The sequence below is a fragment of the Passer domesticus genome, chromosome 9 (genome assembly GCF_036417665.1).
Source record: "Passer domesticus isolate bPasDom1 chromosome 9, bPasDom1.hap1, whole genome shotgun sequence".
NCBI classification, from domain to species: Eukaryota; Metazoa; Chordata; class Aves; order Passeriformes; family Passeridae; genus Passer; species Passer domesticus.
The window spans coordinates 27,808,087-27,829,974 of NC_087482.1; the positions used below are offsets into that span (position 1 = coordinate 27,808,087).

At 41.5% G+C, this 21,888-nt stretch overlaps 1 protein-coding gene across 2 annotated transcripts in view; it reads right to left on the bottom strand.

Moving 5' to 3' along the window:
- The window catches only part of ATG7 (autophagy related 7), a 76,746-nt gene extending 56,387 nt beyond the window's left edge, over positions 1-20,359 (bottom strand). For both annotated transcript variants that reach the window (XM_064432221.1, XM_064432222.1), the window contains exons 1-17: positions 20,286-20,359; positions 19,192-19,375; positions 18,934-18,988; positions 17,651-17,768; positions 16,776-16,853; positions 16,221-16,337; positions 15,544-15,693; positions 14,959-15,047; positions 13,875-13,996; positions 12,770-12,860; positions 11,353-11,497; positions 10,557-10,715; positions 8,109-8,303; positions 5,014-5,217; positions 4,648-4,763; positions 3,934-4,009; positions 2,726-2,806 (exon numbers count right to left, since the gene is read on the bottom strand). In XM_064432221.1, coding sequence (XP_064288291.1) covers positions 2,726-2,806; positions 3,934-4,009; positions 4,648-4,763; positions 5,014-5,217; positions 8,109-8,303; positions 10,557-10,715; positions 11,353-11,497; positions 12,770-12,860; positions 13,875-13,996; positions 14,959-15,047; positions 15,544-15,693; positions 16,221-16,337; positions 16,776-16,853; positions 17,651-17,768; positions 18,934-18,988; positions 19,192-19,360 — 1,965 coding nt within the window. In that variant the 5' untranslated portion in view covers positions 19,361-19,375; positions 20,286-20,359. The remainder of the gene's footprint in view (positions 1-2,725; positions 2,807-3,933; positions 4,010-4,647; positions 4,764-5,013; positions 5,218-8,108; positions 8,304-10,556; positions 10,716-11,352; positions 11,498-12,769; positions 12,861-13,874; positions 13,997-14,958; positions 15,048-15,543; positions 15,694-16,220; positions 16,338-16,775; positions 16,854-17,650; positions 17,769-18,933; positions 18,989-19,191; positions 19,376-20,285) is intronic.
- Positions 20,360-21,888: the final 1,529 nt, after the last annotated feature.

Sequence of the window (21,888 nt, forward strand, 5' to 3'; positions counted from 1 at the left end):
GGCTTGATAGAAGGTTTACACAGCATGTATTTGTATGTTAACTTTGAGATAAGAAATGTTGATTTAGAAATGCTATGGAATAGAACAGATATTGTTGAGAGAGAAATGGAGTTAGAAAAAAGTTTCCAAGGATGGCTTTGTAAATAAGATTAGAGAAATAGAACTATGAAAGATGCATTGTAGTAAGATTTATGAGGAGTAGTTTTAGATTATTAGTTTTAAGGCATCTATAGTATGGTGTGGTAAAAAGCTGATAGCCAAGAAATGCTTATAATGTTTTGTAATTAAGAATTAGCTAACTTCTGATTGTGATGATGTGAATTATAACATCTGTATTGTCTCACCCTTCTCATGAGACTGAAAATGGAATAAAGGTTTTTAAAATGCCTCTCAGTTGTCCCATCTCTGGGTCAGACAAAAGTGTTGTCTGACAAATATCCATCCTAAATATTGTCTGACAAACATCCATCCTAAATATTGTCTGACAAATATCCATCCTGAAGAGCTCTGGAGTCTCCCTTGCTGGTGCCAGCACAAGTTTGGCACCAGAAGAGCTCTCAGGGCTCTCCCAGGGCCCTGAGCTCTGACAGGGATATTTGACATTCCACCACAGCTTCTGCAGGACCAGAATGAGACAGAGAGGGAATCATACAAGGAAAAATTGGCCCAGAATAAAAATAGATTGGTTTCCTGCTGCGACCATCCCAAAATTCCTGAACAATTGCCTGCAGGAAGCTTCTCTGGCACGTGGCCTGGGCAGGACAATTCTGAGTAGGGAAAAGTTGGCTGCTTGCATGTCTGGCCTCTGCAGCTTCAAAAGCAGAGAAATGAAGGAATGGCTGAGTCCAAATGCAAAGGATTCTAATTTCCAAACATGCAGATCATCAGCAGCTTCTCCTGAGTCCTCCAGCTGGGCTGGATGGCTTCAGGATATACTGGAATTCTTCTAAAATTTCTAATTCATTAGTTTTGTACTTTAAGAGTTACAGAGTGACAGGAGCTCAAGGAAGAGAATGCTGACAAAAGAAAAACACCATGAACACAATGCCAGCAAATTCAATTCTATCTGTGCTGAAATTCTGATCCTCCAATAATTCTGACATGGAGCAGGATGAAATACCAAATTACCTTATTAAAAAACAAACCCTCACACAACAAACCAACACAGAGACTACAATTAAATCATAATTGGATTTGTCATTTCAAAGCATCAGCATCAGATTTCCACATAATGCAGGGTGACATATCTTATGCTAATAAATAAAGTTAGCAAAGTAAACAAAGGCTGTGTTTCTACTGTAAGGAAATCCGTGAGCCAATGGAGCAACCTTTTCAGCACACAAGAAATTCAATCCCCAAACCACATGAAAAGTGATCTCTCTGGGAATAGCACAGCTGCTAAAATCCAAGGCACTTTTTATTAAATCATCAAGTCTGTTTATGTAAAACGGGGCTCTCTTAAAATGACCTCCAAGAGGAAATGATTTGCTAAGGAAAAATTGATCCCTGCATTGAATTTATCTGCCTGGATGTACATTTTTATTGTTTTTACATGGCAGTGTTTCCTGAATTGGAGATAAGGAGAAAATAAGAGGAAAAGAGAGAGAAAAAAGCTTCATCTAACAGTTTAAATTCTCCACCATCAAGGTTTCAGCTACTGCTGAGCTTTCAGCTCTTCAACAGGGTAGATCCCACTGCTGTTATTTTTAGAAACACCCAACTTTAGAGCTTCAACTTTTGAAGAGAAAATGCACATTTGAGTCCTTCAAAACTTGTCAGATGCACCCAGATAGCCCAGAGGGGGAAAAAAAAGGATCACTGGAGAAGAAGATATTGTGCAAGTTCTCCAGAAGATGCCAGTGTCCCATTATTGCTTGATGGCTCTTTGGAAGGAGGACGAGGGCAGGGAAAGGAACAGAAAGAACTTTCTGCAAGCCCTTCCTCAAGGTATAGGAGGGTGAAATAAATTCATGGCACTCCAAGAACTTCAAACCATGAGGCAAAAACCCTCTGAATCTCCCTGCTGAGAGATCCCAGGGAAAACTTCTGGAAGTTGCACTCCACAGCCAGAAAAAACTTGCCAGAGGGAATTTTGGAAGGCCACAGGAGAGGGAAACAATGCAAGAGCTGCCCCAGAGAGCCAAGAAACAGCTGGGAACTCTGAGGTGACTCAGGACTGGCAGCACAGGCAGCAAAGTCAACAATCTGCTCAACAAAGAAATGGTAAGAAGCAATTTTTTCCCCTCAATTGTTCATTATTTCTCTGTTTTGTATCACAAACTAGAAATTTCAACAATTTTGCCTATTTGGAAAGACATTAAGCTGCAGAAGGGTAAAGGGATATTTATTCAATTTCAGACTTCAGAAAGGTTTCTTAAATAATACCCATCTCATTCCTTCCTACAAAGCTGAAAGATAATGACAGTATTTTTGTGACATGTATTTTTGTGATTTTTTTCAGCAATGTCTTGGTCAATCTCTGCTTGGATTCTTCAGCTGATGGCAGCATTTATGTGGAGATAAAAAAAAAAAAACCAGCATGCTAAGAGGTGATGCCAAAGAAATTTAGAAAAATAGCTAAAAAAAGGCTAAAAAGAAAGGGAAAAAACTTTTAGCTGAAGCAGGAACAGATTTCAAGCCCTAAGGAAGTCAGAGAAAATGTCAAAAGTTCCCCAAAATTGACCTAGAAATATAAAAATAATAGAAAGCACAAACTCAGCCTTACCTTGGCTGAACAGGCTGTGCACTTATCAAATGCCAGGCTGACTGGAAGAACATTATCAAATCTGGATAAAAATCCTCGGATCTAGAAGATGTAAAAAAAATTTACATTACTATTTTAACATTTCCAAAATTTAATATGAACTGGACACGTGCATTCCATAAAAAGAACATCTACCATGTTCTAACAGTCATTCCCAGTAAAACTTGCAATGAATTTATACTAAGCATATATGACTGCTTTCTTTTCTGTACAAATAATGGCACAACTTCCTAAATGCAGTATTGCTTCACCAGAAATAGAGGCATAGCTCCATCTGCAGTTGGCCTTTTCTGACTGCAAAGTTCCATGAAAAATAAAAGTCATGGTGTTACTACTTAAACATATTTTTCCCCATCTCTAGAACCCATAGCCTGAACATTTAACTGCTGTGCATTCCTCAATTATGATGTTAATATGATCTTATTGATAGGCAATTTTAAAATTCCAGACCACCATTTCTGTTAACAGAGGGAGCTCTGAAAACACTTTGCAGCAGGGTTTGATCACTTCAGTTGTGAACTCTTTGGAGTTTTGATCATCCTTTTTAATCTGTTTATTACAATGAAGAGATGACACCAGGAACAGAACTTCAGTAACTCTGCAATACAAATAATAATACCCCAGATTTGAAATTTTAAAACTGAATTTTTGAAAACTGTTAACATATTTGAAAGTAGAGATTGGGTTGAGCTGAAGAAAGAAGTGCTGTATGGTACCAAAACAACATGAAGATTTTGTGGTATTAATAGTAAGTAGTAATTAAAATCAGCCAACTCACATAATAATTGGGAGTTGGCTGATTTGAATTGTTTTCAAACTCTCAAGAGATTTAAAAAGTGAACTTCATGATGCTCATATTGGCAGCTCTGGTGGAGAACAGAAAGCTCAGAAATTGCTTTATTCACTCAATTTCTGCTTCAAATTCCTGCTCCCAGCAAATTGCTGCCCAGTAGGTAGCAGGAATTTTGTGTCCACGAGTAGCACAAACACAGTGCCAGGAGCACCCTGCCTAGGCTGTGTGATGGGTTAATATTATTGATATTTATTTTTTTAAGAAACATGAAGAGTCAGTCCTCTGGGAAATAGAATCAGCATTTTTTTAAGGAGACAACATCTGTGATTATCAGCTCCCAGCTCTTCAACAAAAGGTTTTATTACCAATGATTTACCTGGTGAGGAACAAGCCCAAGGGAAGTGGGTGGTTCATTCATTCTGTCATCACTGCTGCTGGCCACAGCATAACCACTGCCAAAAACACAACAGGGAAAATTAGAGCAAGACAACACACTCAGAATTTCCAGTCAGCTTCCAGACATTTTGCTACAGCTTCGAATGAGTCAAGGAATCTATGTGGAAAGTCTGTTTCATAGGAACCAAGACTCAGCATGATAAATATATATAAATCAGTCTGAGACTCATCTTCAACTCCTAAGTCAATTTTTCTCTCACAGGTTTTAAAGAGAGAAAACAAGCCTGAGGTTCAAGGTGCAGAACTTCAGAGTAATTTCTGTATCACACACAGAGTTTTAAATAAAATTTGCAACACAGGGCTTATCTTGAAGCCCTTCATGTGCATGCCACACCTTACAACAGCTCCTCATCACAGGGAAGGGAAAAGGAAAAAGGAAAGGGGGGAGGGGGATCCAAGATTACTAATAGCATAATTTTCATCTTTTGAAAGATTCTTAATATTTTTCTGAGGTTAAATTCAGAGAGAGAAGAAAAACTTAAGCCTTGATGAAGCAGTTCCCTCCAACACTGCACATTGCATTAATTTACAGATGTTACCCCTCACAGAATTGTCCTTCTTGAGTGTAATTCCTCCTCCTCACTACAGATTCTATTAGCCTGGTCTGATTTCTCAGAGAACAGCAATGGCTCACCCTTCTGGATGCTGCAGCACAGAAACCATGAGCTCCACTGCCAGGGCTCCAGCCACCATGGCCAGTCCAGGCCGGCTGACCGTGCACTGCTGGTCCAGTGTCCGATCCCTGGTGGACTACAAACACAGACAGCTCTGAAGGGAAGGCAAAAGAACCCCAAAGGAACCAGCTGCCCTGTACAAAGCACCTCTAGTGCTGTGCAATTCACATCTGTGATCTTCCAAATAAAAATCTGCTATTTCTTTACCTCATGAGCATCAGCACAGCGCAGATCCCTTTAGGAAACACCATTAAAACCAAATAAAAATTTGAGTTCCAACTTTTAAAAGAGAGCTATAATCACCATTTGCATAAGGTTCTACTCACATCCCCTGGTGCCACAACATCATTGCAGAAGTAGCAGCCCAGTTTGTAGCCAGGGATATTTGAGAACAGTGAGGATCCCAGCAGATCAGAAGAAGCAGAAGCGTTGCTGAAATGTGAATCACCAGATTCTTGCTGTTTTGGTTTCTTTAGGCCATGTCTCATAACAACAAAAGTGTCAAATCCCAAGGCAGCATTGATGACCAACTGTGAACAATAAAGAGAGAACAACAGATTTCAAGTGAGCCAAAAAGGGAGGGGAAGAAAAAAGCAGCCTTGAGGTTTTTATTCACTATAAATGCCAAAAAGCCCACACGCTGTAGATGGATAAGCAACCCATTAACTGCATATTTACCACCTTAGCCATAAACAACAGTTTCTGAAAGGTGCAGAATTCCAGCTGCCAAGCCCTTAGAAAAAACCAAAACCAAAATAAAAGTCTGTTTCAGAGAGTCACAAGGCCTTGTCCTTTTCTGAGCCTTTCAGGGCAATTTGATCCCAATGAATGACTCCCTCTAGTTGTTACACAAACTTGTGACAAAAAAGCAACAGCAGCTTCAAGCAATGAAATGCCATCTGTTATCCAAAGCAATTTCTGCTCAGTAAGGAAAGCAATTAATGATTACTTATGGGCTTCATCTGCATCTGCTTAGTCACATGGGGAGCAGGAGCAGCTGTGTGCACAATTCCTCTGTCCTCATTTCCCCTTTCTCTCCACTTTGTGGCACGTGCACAGAGGAATCTGGAGCACAAATATCAACACAGTGATGACTGCAGCCAGTCAAATACAAAGGAAGATGCCCTGCTTCATCTGCAGCTCCTGTTGATAGAAATTCTGGTGCAGCACTTCCTCGTTTTCCATTCTTCCAGCCAGGAATTATTTAAAAGAAGAACTCTGAGGGGAGCTCTCTCAACAATTAGTCATCTTAATTAGCAAGCTTTCAGTCTCATCATCATTCTCAGTAGTTCCAATTATTTCTGCATATTCTCTTTCAGCCTTGGAGTAGTTCATTTTTCCTCAGTCCTGAAGTGGAACCCTGCTGTTGAATCTGTGCAAGGCTACAGCAATTAAAAGAGTGCATCTTCTCACTGCATCTACCTGTAAAACCTGAATATGCTGGTATTAGCAGAAATTACTAATATTGTTAAACAATTCCCACTGCAATCAACTGTTTCTTCTCAGTTTACAGGCAGGCAAATATTTCATTCTAATTGATTGAGCCTTAATTAAAAAAACCATCTGGTTTTGATAAAGAGACCATAGAGAAGTATAAGAGACAAATGGAAAAGTATCTTTTGGCACGGATTAACAAAAAGAAAAAACAAGCAAATTTTAACAAGTTCCAGTGCTCAGCAAGAGCAGTTTTAACATCTGACATGAGGATTCAGCATTTGAGGGGCAGGTTTGTCTGAGGTGCTTGTTTTGGGGAAGGAATGCAGGAGTGGCAAAGATCCCCAGAGCACTTGAATGATGGAGTGGGGAGAACAACTCTTACTGCTACCATGGACCTGGTGGTGTGCATTTCACAAAAATCATCTATTACCATCTTCTTTATTTTCTTTTTGAGAGCTTTTGAGACTGAACTGTGCAATACTTGAGATCTGCAGGTGCCACACAAAATCACATTTGGAGCAGAGCGATCATTGGGTGTTCAGCAACATAAAATACTGAGTGTTTGTTTGGACACCTCGACATTTTCCTGCTGTGTTTTTTCAGTGACAGAGAATTCCATCTCCTCAGATCTAAGTGATGTTATCAAATCAACCAACTGTGATGTAAACACACTGCACCATGGAATAACAGAAATGTCACAAAAAGTTTCAAATGTATCCTCAAAATTACACAAATGTGCAAGAAAAATGTAGAGGGGCACTGCTGGCTAAGAAAATATGGGAGGGAAGTTTTGGAGATCATACCACCACTTTATCCTGATTGAGCCAAACAGGATTCATATAAAATATGCACAAAAAACTCCACATATTGCTGGAAATTCCCAACCATACCACATGGAAGAGTATGCTGGCCCTGGAACTTCCCAGCTTCAAATTCTGAAATTTTAAAACTGAATTTTTGAAAACTGTTAACATATTTGAAAGTAGAGTTTGGGTTGATTTGAAGAAAAACTGCTGTATGGTACCAAAACAACATGAAGATTTTGTGGTAATTATAGTAAGTAATAATAAAAATCAGCCAACTCACATAATAATTGGGAGTTGGCTGATTTGAATTGTTTTCAAACTACCAAGAGATTTATAAAATGAACTTCACGATGCTCATATTGGCAGCTCTGGTGGAGAACAGAAAGCTTAGAAATTGCTTTATTCACATTCTGCCTCAAATTCCTGCTCCCAGCAAATTGTTGCCCAGTAGGTAGCAGGAATTTTGTGTCCACGAGTAGCACAAACACAGTGCCAGGAACACCCTGCCTGGGCTGTGTGATGGGTTAACATTATTGATATTTATTTTTTAACAAACATGGAGAGTCAGTCCTCTGGGGAATGGAATCAGATTTTTGGTAAGGAGACAACAAGCTTTGCAAACTTGCTTTTTTTGACATTTCTGTGCTGTTTTTCAACAGCTACAACAGAAAGAAAGACCACAGGTGCAAGAAAGGCCAGGAGGAATAAGGAGGAACTGATGAATTACCAAGTTACACACCCTTACACCTGAAGTTGTGATCCAGTGAAGCCCTCAGTAAAGGGACACTGATCTCTCCACTGGCAAAGGGAAGCTCATTTCAGCTATAAAGAAAGAAGTCCATTGCTCAGGGACAGAAATGGGTTTAGGACAAAGGGAGAATGAAAGGGCAGGCAATGAATGGGTTGGCAATCGACGAGGAAGGGAAAGGAAAGGGGAAAGGAAAGGGAAGGCAATGAAGGGGTTGGCAGCACACCCTCCTCTTGCTGGCTGCAATGAGAGCCAGTGGCTCTCCCTGGTGTCCTTCAGCAGGAACACCACATCGTGGCCGGGAAGGGAAGGGAAGGGAAGGGAAGGGAAGGGAAGGGAAGGGAAGGGAAGGGAAGGGAAGGGAAGGGAAGGGAAGGGAAGGGAAGGGAAGGGAAGGGAAGGGAAGGGAAGGGAAGGGCTTGGGGCACACCTTTCTCTTGCTGGCTGCGATGACAGCAGGCAGCCAGCGGCTCTCCCTGGTGTCCATCAGCAGGAACACCACGTCATGGGCTTCGATGAGCTCCTCCAGCTGTGCCACGTCCTTCCGAGCCTGGGCCATGGTCACCTCTGAGAAGTTCACTGGGTGGCCTGGCATGGGGATGCTCATGTTATAACCCTCAGAGCTCTAGAGAGAGGCAGAGAGAAAACCAGCAGTTCAGAAGGTAACCTTGTGAGTAAACAGGTGTAAAACTGAACACAGAGCAGACACAAATTCAAGTCCCCATTGTCAGAAGGGCAGCTCTGCCCCGTGCACCTCTCTGTGTGGCAGTGCTGCACTGAGGCACAGTGCTGGGTTTCTCAGGCTGGATTTATGCAGAACAGACTCTGAGTCTTAGCAGGCCTAGCAAATCCCTACAGGAACAGAGTGGAACTGCTCCTGATCCCCGGGGTTACACACAGCACCCCAAAGCCAAGCAGCCACATTTACACGTGATCACGATCTGTGATTAAAACTTGTGTCGTGATTCTCTTTCCAGCCCCTTCCCACATCATTTTAACAGGCTTCAGTTTGTATTTCTGCTGCTGAATCCTGCCTCAGTCACAGCCATGTGCAGGATCACACACACTGCTCCTTATTTTCAGTTCCTGAAGAGGAGAGCAGCCTCAGATGATTTCCCTGTAATTCCACAGGTGTGTGGGAAACTGAGACAGCAAAAAGCACTTTTTTTTGCAGAGCTGGAGGCTTGCACTGTGCAGAGGCTGGAGAATTTGCTCCTGTGACAGAAACATCTCCCTCTTCCAGCCCTTTTTTTGGGCAGGACACACTGAGAGCAAATATTGAGCCAAAGAAGCATCTACACAATGCATGTACAATGCAAACAATTAATTCACTCCTCTGGAAATGTGTCAGCACAAGCTGCCAGCCATCTGCTGGAAGGGAAGGATGGATCCCTCATTTATGTTACAGAAGAACAAGCCTTGCCAAAGCCTCCCCGCTTGGCACTGCAGGAAAAATTAAGAACCAAAATGTAAAAACTGGATGAACCAAGCACAAAATTCCACGGGAAGAGAGGAAAGGAAGGTTGGTGGAATGTGCTTTTGCACAGACCAATTAATGACCAGCACAACTCATAAATCCAGGTGAGTCAAATGACCAGAAGGGTCATACATACATACATAAATAACATACATAAATAACATGCATAAATCTCCCTGAGGATAAAAAGAACCAGGCCCATCTAGCAGCTTGGAGAAATGACTGTGGGTAACAGCTGCATTAACCATACCAAAGGTTCCACATTTTTTCCCCTCTGTACCATCACCACAGCCATCAGGAAATTGCTGGGGCAGGCTTTAATTTCAGTGTCATCATCTCCTCCAAAAGGCTGTGGTAGGAATACAGAACTTAATCCATGCTGTGCCTGAGTAAAGTATCCATGTGCTGCACAAGTGCAGATTGATTAGATCAACTCAACTCACACTGCTGGTGACTCAGGAGGGCAAGTTTTTGTTTAATAAATTAAAATAAATAAGATAGAATTAACTGCACCACAAAATGGTCGATGTGGTGTGTAAATGCTAAAATCCTACCAGAATTGCAAAAAAGCTCAACCTAGGCATTGCAGCTGTAGGGATACAGACAAGCCTGGCAGCTCCAACAATTTTATTGGAATAACTGTCCCTCAAAACAAAGGCAGCAGTCACCAGGCAAAGTGGCTGAGATGCACTTTGGCAGCCCAGCAATGGCAAAAAGAGCTCAAAGGGCACATTGGCATTATTTTAAGGAGGAGTAAACGTCCATACATATCCCCAAAGAAAGATATTGCTCATTCCAAAGAGTCACAAAATCTCAGGAATCTAAGAAAAGTTTTAAAATGCCTCCAAATTATCCAAAATATTTAGTTTCAATCTCATAAAATACTAGAAAAACATTTAAATAGGGGGACAATATGTTGTTCCATTTGCTGGAAGTTAAAAACTAAGCTATGTCTTCTAATGCAGAAAATCAATTTAGAGAAGATTGCAAATTTAGGATCTAAAACATAATAGAAAATCTCAAAACTGTATTTATTACTTCCCTCAGGACCTGCTCCCATAGTAGACAACTAATATGTCTGACCTGGCATTACTCAAATCTCTTAAGGACACCCTAGGCAGGAAAAAATTTCACTTCACTATCAACAAACTACAAAACAACTTCATGATCCTTAATTATATTTCATTACTACAAATATTTACCTCAAAAAAGTTACCAGGAAGGGAGATTTGAAGTAAAATATTTCAGTAACCAACTGAAATATTTCAGAACACCTGCATAGTGTTTTTAACGTTTAACTATTAAAACTTGGAATAGCAATTTAAAGTCACTTTTTGGGGTTTTTTTTTTTTTTTTGGTTTTGTTTGCCCAGTGACAGCAACATGGAAATAATGATCTTACCACTCCTGGGAAGATTTTCTGCAGCCTGTCTGCTGCTGCCAGAGCCTTGGGCTTGCCCCCACTCAGGCAATCCTCGAACTCGTAGAGCGGCTGCCGCACAGGGTTGGAGTAGGAGATCTTTGCATTGTCCACAAAAGTGATTTTCCTCACCCCCCAGCCCTAAAGGAGAACCAAAGTTAATAAAGATAATTACAACAGCCTTGGAAAATGTTTTTGAGGAATGCCACACACTCAACGTTGAATTTTTGTCCAAACTTTTAAGCCACAAAAGTTTTTGCAATTATTCGAGGTGACCGAAATAAGGGAACAGAAAATTTGGTTGATAAATACATATTATAAATATAAATAAATAAATAAATAAATAAATATAAAAATTAACTTCTTGAATGCTAAATATAGCATTTAATAGAAATCCCTGAAGCCCTGCTGAATTCAGTGGCAAAGGGTGAACATCCCTGAAAGGAATTACCAGCACAGTAATTTCAAGTGCTTCACTGTGAATTTGGTCTTTATAGCTTGTTAATTTGTTCCACAATCTCTTTTTTTAATATGAAGTCAAAATATTCTGCCAAGGTTCCCTTACTATCTCATGTCAGCAGAACTTGAGTTATTTATTTCCACTAGTACAGATCTCATCTTTTCCCTGCAATTTATCATATATCTAATGTGCATTCTGTGTATTCTGATGCACAGTATAAAATTTGTCTCTAATGTTTAATGGCAGCTGGACAAAAAAAAATAAAGAAATACAGAATTTATAAGAAGCAGGAGATTATTTGTGAGATGAAGGATTTACCATCAAGGTCCTTGCAACACTACAGCCCAGGGTGCCAGCTCCCAGCAGCAGACACTTGGCAGCCACAATCTTCTCCAAATCCAGAGTAGGCACCAACCTCCAGCACATCAACTTCAAATTCAGATCCACAGATGATTCTGCCAACCTGTGCCATGAATAAATAACAACAACTCTGAACCCTCCTGTGCTTCTCCAACAAAAGAATTACTGATAGCTCAGCTGAATTAATTAATTTTTAACATTTTTTTTTTTTAAAGAGAGAAAGAATTCAGCAGTGTAACACATAGGTAATATGGAAAACAAACAGAAAAGGGCTTCTGAAAAAAGTAACAATCCCAAACTAGATTTTTAGTAGTCAAATTGATGCAAGGATGAAAATAAAAATGGTGTCTCAGCCAAGATTCCTGTTAAGCCCAGTGCTAAGACAGATAATTTTCCATAAATTTTTGTTTCTTTTTTAAACTAGCTGGTTTCCTGTATCCAGTTACATCTGCCCTTAACTTGAAATATTCCACTTGCCCTAAAGCATGTGGGCCTTTCTTTGCGGAAGTTTGAGAAAGAAAATGAAGTAGGAAATCTGTGTTCAAGCAAGGGGCAGATTTTTATATCCATCAGAACACAGGGTGTTAAAGCTCTCGCCAGGCCAGATCACCACAGCTCTCAGATTCCTGCAAGTTTCATTCCCTCACACACCATAAATAAAATCTTTTCAGCATCCAGAAAATTATTTGCCCAACAAGGATTTAAATGGCAATTATCGAGGCTGGCATTTTACCAACACCTCTTTGGGAAGCACTTAGATAATTTACACAAGTAAAGAAGGTCAGGAAACCTAAAGAATTAAGAACCCTGAGATGAATTTTATTGAATATCTGTGAAGACTCTGAGAATTTCCACAAATGCTTGGCAAAAATGGCTTTACTTAATGGGCTGAACCTGAACCATCAGAAGAAGTTGTTTTTCCAAGGCAAGGACACATGCAGACACTCTGTAACCTCATTCTTTTCAATTCATTGCACAAACAGAATGATAAAAATTATTAAATTCACATTTCCTGAGCTCCTTCCTGTCCCACTCTGACAAACCCCAAAGGATGAACTTATTTTCATGCTTATTTTCATTAACACCCTGCAGGTTATGGAATTCAATGAAATTCCCACAGGCCTGCAACACTCTGACCTACATTTTACTCAGTTTTAAATAAATGCATCCAGAATTCTCAACTAGAGTCCAAAATTGCCAAGATTTCTGCTGCAGACAGTGCACTGCTCTGTGAAGGTCCCTACCTCCAAAACAAAGTCCAGACAATATCCAGTGGATGTTTTACTGCATATTCTTACATATTTCACATTTCAACTTGCTATGGCTTAAACCCAACTGAAGAAAACTATGGGAATTTAAAAGATAAAAACCAAACCTTTTTGGATCCATGCATTCACTGAGGTTCACCATCCGTGGCCCCATGCCTCCCTTTTGGTTTTTCTCCCATCCAACAGCTTTTGGACAATCTATTTAAAATATTTAAAACACAAAAGAAAAATAAAACCCAAAAACAACCAAACCAAACAAAACAAACAAACAAGCAAAGAATAAAAGAAAGAAAGAATAAAAACCTTAATATCTCAGGACAGAAAATAAGAAATTTTTTTGGACTTAACCCTGTTGGAAAAAACCTTATTTTAAACCTGCCAGTAAATAACTTGTACTTGAACAAATTTTGCTGTTTACATCAGTTGAAAGTTCCAGGAGAATTTTTTTGCTTTCAGGTGTCCCCCGTGCTGCTTTTGCCCGCTCAGTTTCAAACCCAACACAGAGCTGGCATCAGTCACCATCAAATCTTTAATGTCAAGCTCAGTAAATTCACAATTCAGTCAATTTGGCCAATTTCAGTCATCATTCCATGGTCCCTAGACCCCATCTGCAAATTCGGTGCAGAATTATATATCATAATTATATAGAAATTATATATAAATAATTTGCAACAATGACATTGGAAGCATTCAGAACTTTTTACCTGAGGTAGAGAAATACTGTCCTGCACCTAGAAATTGAATCTGAGATTATGTTTTAGCATTTCAAGTCTACTGCTTTAAAATACACCTGGATGTGTCACTATGGGGCAGGTTTTTACCATTTTAGAAATTCTCCAGAAATTTTGCATCCCATAAACTCACTATAATTTTTTTCCTACCTGAGGGACTGTATACAAATTCAACAAGAGAAAATGACACAAACTGCTGTTTTATTGTATTTTCTATGCTCCCAGCAGGACTTTCCTTCCTGTTTTCAATTAGAAATACAATTACAGGAGGAAAAAAAATTTGGGAGAAAATTCTCTCTTCTTTCTTTGTTAAAAAAGGAACCATTTCCTTTAGAGGCATTTAACAGAAATTCAAACATTTTAAAATCCATTTGAAACAACTTAGCCTAAGCAACAATTTTGTAGCAGTAATTTATTTTGCTATGTCAGCCGTGATTAAGAAGGGGAAAAAAAAGGGGAAAAAAGGTTTTTAATGGCTTACCTGGGCCCAGGGGTGCCTCTGGCAGTTTGATTTCAAAGATGATGCTGTGTGAGATGTCTCTCACCCCTTGCATGGTCCTGTCTCTGAAGCAGAGCACTTCAACCTTCTGCAGAGCACTGCCCCTGCCAGTCAAATAAAAGAGAAACACAGACAGACATGCAACTTCTTTAATAGAAAAGGGACTTGTTTTAACACCATTTCACACAGGTTTAGTCCTCTGCAGGTTCTGAATGAGGCTTTTTGTCTTGGTACTGGACATTGTTGTCTTTATCAGGTACAGAAAGAGAAATAATTCCTGAAGTGTAAGAAATGCCTGGTTTGGTCATTTCACAGCTCCAAAGCAATGACACTGTCAGCCTGTCCTTGCATTTATCCAGCACTGGACAAACTGCAGATTTAGAGGGATAAAAAACAGAAAAGCACCACAGCACAGATCAGGTGACATGCTGGGACTCTGCTGCAGTATCATGATTCTCTGAGTTCTCTATATACATAATTTTTCCTCCTTATGATTCAAACCCCCAAACAGAAAATGAGAATTTTAGTGCCTAAAACCTTCTCAACCCAAGGCTGAGTAAATGTAACACTCAAAACTATGGAAGTGCAACCTAATTACAGTTTTGTTCCAGCAACCCAAATGCATTCAATAAATTAAATCCTTTTTTCAAAACCCAGAGTGTAAAACTGTGTCTTGTCTTCTCCCCACCAAAAAAAAAAAATCAAGTGGTACAAGGAGAAAACCTACTAATATCTATTTTTGAAAGTGTAAGTCTGCTATTACTTGACACTAATTATTTCTATAAATTCACAGAGTATTTTGAACAAGATTTGACACAGCTGGCAGGGTGTGGAGCTGGCATTCCCAGGTGCATGCATCCCTGTGAGGATTACGATAAACAGGAATTTGTGACTGACAGAAGTAAGAAACAGAATAATGCACAAAATCAGAATCACTCCAAGCGGCTAGTGTCAAGGGAAAAAACAAAATCTCAAGTGGGTGATATGAGTGAAATGCCATGGAGGAAATAATCTCATTTAATATCAAGCAATAAATACTCTTTGTGGGAAAGAATAAAATAGATACCATTTGTGGGCTGCCAGGATCAGGAAGTTTCTCAGTGGCCATCCTGGGTACTGGGATAAATTACAAGGATCATAAACTCCAACTGTCACCTGCAAATCAAATTGTTCTACATGAGAACTCCTCCATCCACAGTCAGGCAAAGGGTATTGGCATTTTTCAATAAAACTTCTGGACAAGGGCAGGCCTACAGACACATTTTGCATATTTATAAATATTTAATCCATGGTTACACCAGGTTTTCCTCAAGCTTTTGTCATAGCTTTGAGATTTATTCAGCTTGACCTCTTCAGGGACACTGGATGTTCCCTGCAGTAAATGTACCTTGATCGCTTTAAAAACACAATTAGGAGGGAAGCCCAGCAGCTGAAGCCTTGCTCCCAATCCAGAATTCTGCTCTGATTTTGGGATGATCAAAAAGTGACAGAGCACAGGTCAGCAAGAGAACAAATGAAAGGGAAAACAGCATAAAAATCACTTTACAGCCACCCTCAAGACACAAGCACCGTGCCCAGCTCAGCATTAAAGCCTCAAATCATTCACAGATAAAACATTTAATTATATAAAATTACATAAAATTCTCATTACCTTTCCTCCTTGGTCTTGAAAGAAGCCATCCCACTTTTTCAGCAGGGATATCATGACAGAATTATCATGATACTTGATTAAAAAATAAGGCAGGGCTGTCACCCCCTCCTCCTGGCAGAGGTCATCATAGGCTTTCTGCAGGGCTTGGATCTGAAAGTGCAAACACAGCTGAACCAAAAGTTTTAACAATTCTGCACTGTAGTATGAAAAAACTAAAATTTGCTTAATTTTTTTCCTAAAACATAAAAAAACCTTCTTTTTCTTCCCTAAACATGCATTTTGTTAATAATTTTGTAATTTTAATAAGTTGGCTCACTGAGGGGATGCCCTTTATAAAGGTTTTTATAAATGAGTTTCAAAACCAAAGCTGTATACGTAACTACATATTAATTTTCATTTTATATACAGATTAACATATATATCTCAAAAATAAATACAAAATATACAACTTAGGATAATCACCTCTTCAAGAGTTGTTTGCCATATCTGCACCTAAACTGAGATAACTTAAACAATCATGGAACAAAAGGTAAACAAGAAACCAACATGGAAATAAAAAAAAGTGAAGTTTTAAAAAGAAATTAGAGTCTACAATTAATTCAGGATATGTTGACAAAAAAATATTGCATTTTAAAGCTCAGTATTGCAGAATTCACAATCTTCAGGATTTTGAATACCTGATTTAGTGAGAACCTGTCCCCAAGACAGACAGGCTTCTGAGTTATCTGAATTCCATCAGGGAAGCAGAGAGCAGGGTAGCAAAACCAGTAATAGAAATGATACTTCTTTAAATCCTAAGGGGAAAAAAATGGTAAAATTAGGTAATAAAGAGATATATAAAAATAAATTATATAACACTAATTAAAATTAATGGTTTATTATTTGAACCATGGGAACCACAGGGGTCTTTTCCTCACAATGATTTTAGAAAAATCATAAAAATACTAAAATATTTCCATTCTCTGTATATGTTTTAATTTAAGATTTAAACAGACAATGTGTGTACAATCCTTCAGACTTTGTTAGCTGGAACATTTAGTAAAGCTTTCAATTTATTCAACATGAAACAGCTGCTCTACTTTTACTGATATCTCTAAGGCTACCAGGTAATCTCATACATTTGTAGAAAATAATATAAAAAATATATTAATGCAGCATTATTATTGATACAAAATATATGAATACTCTATTACTTCCACTACAAGTAGAAGACACAAATTATCTGTACTCACTGCAAATGTCAGCAGCAGGAACCTGTTCAAGAGCATTGGGTTCTCCAGAGCAGCTCCAGATTTGATTGATTCCCAGATCTGTCACAGATTGTGGGGAAAAGAAGGAAGAAAAAGGGCAGAGAAACACCAAGAGAGCATGAGAGCAGCTGCAAAAATCTGTAATTCTTCCAGCCACCTTTAAAGTCTGGAAATAAACCTTCACTGACATTTTTTTAAACTGAATTTATTCATACAACTATCTGCGTTAAAAGGATTTGAAAGATCAGACAAGAAGGAAATTACAAGACCACAGGAATGCAAAAAATTCCTAGTTTGGAAATGCATGAAAACTTTATTACACGAGGTAATTAATTAAAGGAATCAAGCACAGGTCAAAGTAAAGCATCTTAAACTTGACTTTCACCTCTCCCCAGGCCATGCCACTAAATTAACAGTGCAGGCAGACCAGCCCCTCTCACCCATCTTTTTTTTTTGTTTTATTATCTCAGGCTTCTTGCTCCTGTGGAGCATTCCATCTTTCTGTCACAGATAAACTACAGTAATCTAAGATTTAAACCAGGCACTGCTGGTTTTTGGGAATTAACATGAATTTTAAATATGCACTCTACAGAATTCATGTCCCTGGCAGCTCCAAGAGCATTGCAGAGCTTAAAATGTGATGGAGTTCTAAATGTAGAATTAGTTATCATTAACTAAATTAGGTTCTGCTCTTTTGTAGAGAACAGTAAAAAGCAAACACCAAACTTTCTTCTAGAATGAGCTAAATCCTGATGCTACTCAGGGCTGGAGTATCTCCAAATTTGGGGCAGAGTGTGAAGCACTTCACGGGGTAGAAAGGATTTGGAAACACTCTGTGATTTGATTTTAAATCTCACCTCATTTGCTTCCTTGTCCAGGAGTGCTTTCTTATCACAGGATTTGAAAGTCTCAAAAGTGTTGGTGTTATACAATGTTCCAAAAGCAGGACAGCAACGTGCTGGTATTGAAGCATTCCTGGGAAAAAGAAGGAAAACTCCGGGAATTAACACAGCCAGCAGCAGCAGCATCTATCTTGTGGTGTTAACTTCAATTATCAGATGAGGCACAGCAACAAAATTACCATTCATTAAATAAATTAATTAATCTTTATGAACAGGGATTGGTGGAATAACAACCAGTGCAAACACACATCTCCATCATGGCTTCAAAAGCACATCTGGCATCTGAGTTCTCCAAGCAGAGTGACACTAAATCAGGGATTGAAGCCTTTACATTCTGTTCAAACAGAAGCTACCTGTGACAAATGGGATTTGCACTGGGAAAAGCTAATTTAGGCTGAACTTAGATGCCAGTTTTGTACTCACATAAAGAGCTAGTTAAAATTTGATGTTTAAAACACATCCCAAAGGAAACCCAAAGCAAAGATTGAGCAGCTTCTACAGTTTGTAACATCATCAGCTGGAGAAGCTGCTCTTTGCAATCAGTATTTTATTTTTGAGATAAATTAGGTAAAACCCTATAGTATCTCCTTAATTTACACATCTGATTGATTTCATTGCCTCCTTTAACACTGCTCTCAAAACCTGGTATTTTTCAAATCATAATAGATAACCACTTTGGAAGAAATTGCAGTGTAACAACCAGGGACTGTAAAAACTATCTGAAATCCTAATTAACCTATAAGGGAAGGAGTCAAATGACTAAAAAAACCTCCCTAAGGCAAAAAAGCTGAGGAGATGGGGGAAAAAAATAGTATTTCATATAAACATACATGCAGAAAGTGAGTGAATCTGAGAATTCAGAATATATTAAATTCAGCCAGAAGGAGGTTTTTTGTTTTGTGACTCAAAGCAGTTTCTCCACTGTTATGAAGTTCATTAATTTATTTATTTACTCATAAAAATTGCCTTTTCTGACCTTAAGATGTACCAACACATGACAAAACCTCAGCAAGACCATTGGAAATGGGTCATAAAATGATGGTGACTGTAACAACAAAAACCTTTGGTAAAAAGGTTATTTATTTATTCTCACGTAGAGTTACTTATTCTCACATAGAGTTATTTATTCTCATGTAGAGTTATTTATTCTCACGTAGATTTCTGTAACTAATATACCAATTTTTTGCCAGGAAAGTGTCTCCACACAGAAATGAAGGCAAACCTCAGCCTGTACTTACATATCAAAGGCACTAAACTCCAGTGTCAAGCGAGCTGGCAAACCCAAAGGATCACCTGGACAAAAAAGCAGCAACAAAGCTCCTTTTAAACCAAAACATTCGGGTTATTTCCATTTTTTGTTGATGTAAATGACAGTGGAACATACAAAACCCCCAGCCACTCTTTCTAGTGTTTCAGCAAACATCTGAAACACGGCGGAGGAGCAGAACACACTGAGAGGAGAGCCCGAGGCAGCAGAGCTGAGAGTGGGTGCTCACCGTTGTAGTAGTAGCCCTTGATGAGCTTGGGGGTCTCGTCCAGCCGGTACTGGGTGAGTTTCCTCTGGGTCAGCTCGTGCCAGAAGCCGGCGTCCAGCGCGCTGCTGAACGGAGCGAACTGCAGCGGGCACGGCCCGGCACGGCCCGGCAGCGAGCGGGCGGCGGCCATGGCCCGGCGGGAGCCCTGCGGGACACACACGGCCGGCGTGGGCACGGCGGCACCGGCACCGGGCACGGCACCGGGACAGAGACCGGACACGGCACAGCCACAGGGAACGGGACACGGACACGGGAATGGCACAGCCACAGGGAACGGGACACGGACACGGCACAGCCACAGGGAACGGGACACGGACACGGCACAGCCACAGGGAACGGGACACGGACACGGGAATGGCACAGGGAACGGGACACGGACACAGCCACACGGGAACGGGACCGGACATGGGAATGGCACAGGGAACGGGACACGGACACGGGAATGGCACAGGGAACGGGACACGGACACAGCCACACGGGAACGGGACTGGACATGGGAATGGCACAGCCACACGGGAACAGGACCGGACACAGGAATGGCACAGGGAACGGGACACGGACACGGGAATGGCACAGGGAACGGGACACGGACACGGGAATGGCACAGCCACACGGGAACGGGACAAGGACACGGGAATGGCACAGTCACACGGGAACGGGACAGGGACACGGGAATGGCACAGCCACATGGCACCGGGACCGGCCCTGCACAGCCACACGGACTGACAGAGGAGCTACACGGCACCGGGACCGAACATGGGCATGGCACCATCCCCGCACACTGACAAGGAACCGGCCTCACACACTGACACGGCCCCGGCCGGCCGGCACTGGGCAGCTCCCTCCGCGTCTACGCGCGACTGCGGCCCCGGGGAGCCGGTGAGGCCCGGACACACCGACCGCGAGGGGTGCAAGGGGCACTGCGGGGACGGTGCCGGGGCTGTGACCCGGCGGAGGCGGTGCCGGTGCCGTGGGCTGTGGCAGTGCCGGTGGCGGTGCCCGGGGCCGGCAGGACCCGCCCGCTCCATCCCCGCTCCATCCCCGCTCCCCCTCACCGGCTGCGCCGCTCGCTCCGCACTTCCGGCATCCCCGGCCGGCGCACGCCGGTGATGTTACCGCAGCCCGGCGCATGTGACAGCCGGGCGGCGCGGGGTGATGGCGTGCGAGGCACGGTGGGAGGGCCGGCCCCGGTCCTCATCCCGATCCCCATCTCCATCTCGGTCCCGGTCCCGGTCCCAGTCCCGGCGGGTTGCGGCGGTGCCCGCCCGCCCTCCCTCAGTAGCATCCCCCGCCTCGGCGCGGTCGGCTGGCCCGCGTCCCTCAGCGCTCAGAGCCGTCCGTGTGTCCGCTGCCGTGTGCTGCTCCTACTGCCCCGGCACACCGCAGAGCGCTCAGAAAATCTAATAATTTAATTTAACTCCCTTTTAGACGGTGTTAAAACGCCCAAACGCGCCCCTGCGCTGGTGTTTCCTCTCCCTGGTGTGTGCGGCCCTGCTGCCGGTGTGGGAGAGCCCCATGGGATTCCCGGCGGGCCCGGCAGCCAGGTGCTGCTGCCCCGGCGCTCCTCGGTCCCCGCCAGGGTTTGTGAGGGACACATGCTGTCATACTGGCCTTCCGCCAGTGTTAAAATGGATTTTGTTACGAATAAAAAGTTATCTATTTTTTTAAGGTTGCAGAGTTTAGTTGGACCAGTTGCTGTTAAGTTAGCCTCATTGTTAAGAGTTCTTCTTCAATTACCTCTTAATGGTTGGTGATTAACCACAGTCCCCCTGATGCTTACCAGGGAGTGACACAGGGACCCTGCAGGTACCAGGAGAATGGCAGTGGCATCAGAGCCGGTATGCAGATGAGAAATGCATTGCACCAAATTTTGCAGTTTTCCAGGAAAACCCCTAAAAACAAGGAGCCAACATAGAACTAGGGGACCTAGGTGATGTCTAAGGATGGGAGCATAGTCCAGTGCCTGCTTGGATCCTTTTTGCTTCTCACCCTAACCTCAAAGGATGTTGACTAGAGAGAGGACCCGAGGTGTTGGACCAAAAAGGCGGAATCTCCTAATCTCTGGTGAGGACAGAATCCCCAGCTCTGCCTGCAGACCAGCAGACACAGCTGCATCATCCTCCTCCTCTGTGCCACTCCTGGGAGCTCCGGCAGCGTGGGCGCGACCTGTCGATTTCTCCCCACCTGAGCTGATTCTTTTTAATAAAGGCTTTAAAAAGGACAAAGATCTCCTGCCCGTTTATTTCAATCAGCACTCACCTTCTGAAGGAAATATGGACCATATTTTGGATCAAAATATGGACAGTTATGGACCAAAGCCCATAACTGGAGGTGATAAGAATGGACCAAAACCACAACCAAGGAATGTATGTGCTCTAAAAAGGTGGAACCGAGGAGGAGCCATGCTAAACAGTTCTTGGAACATGTAAACTAGTTTGGGGAAAAGTTTACCATGTAAAAGTAACTTTTAACTGAAAAAGTTACTTTATAATTTTTTTGTGAATATGTAACAGGCTGATGCAATAGAAATAGTATCTAAAGGGTGTTTCCAAACTGGCAGGTGAGCTCTTGGCTGGGTACCAAGATGCACCCAGCCATAATAACCTTTGCTCTGTGCTCCTTGTCTCCTATTGTCCTTTATTAAACTTTTTAAATGTT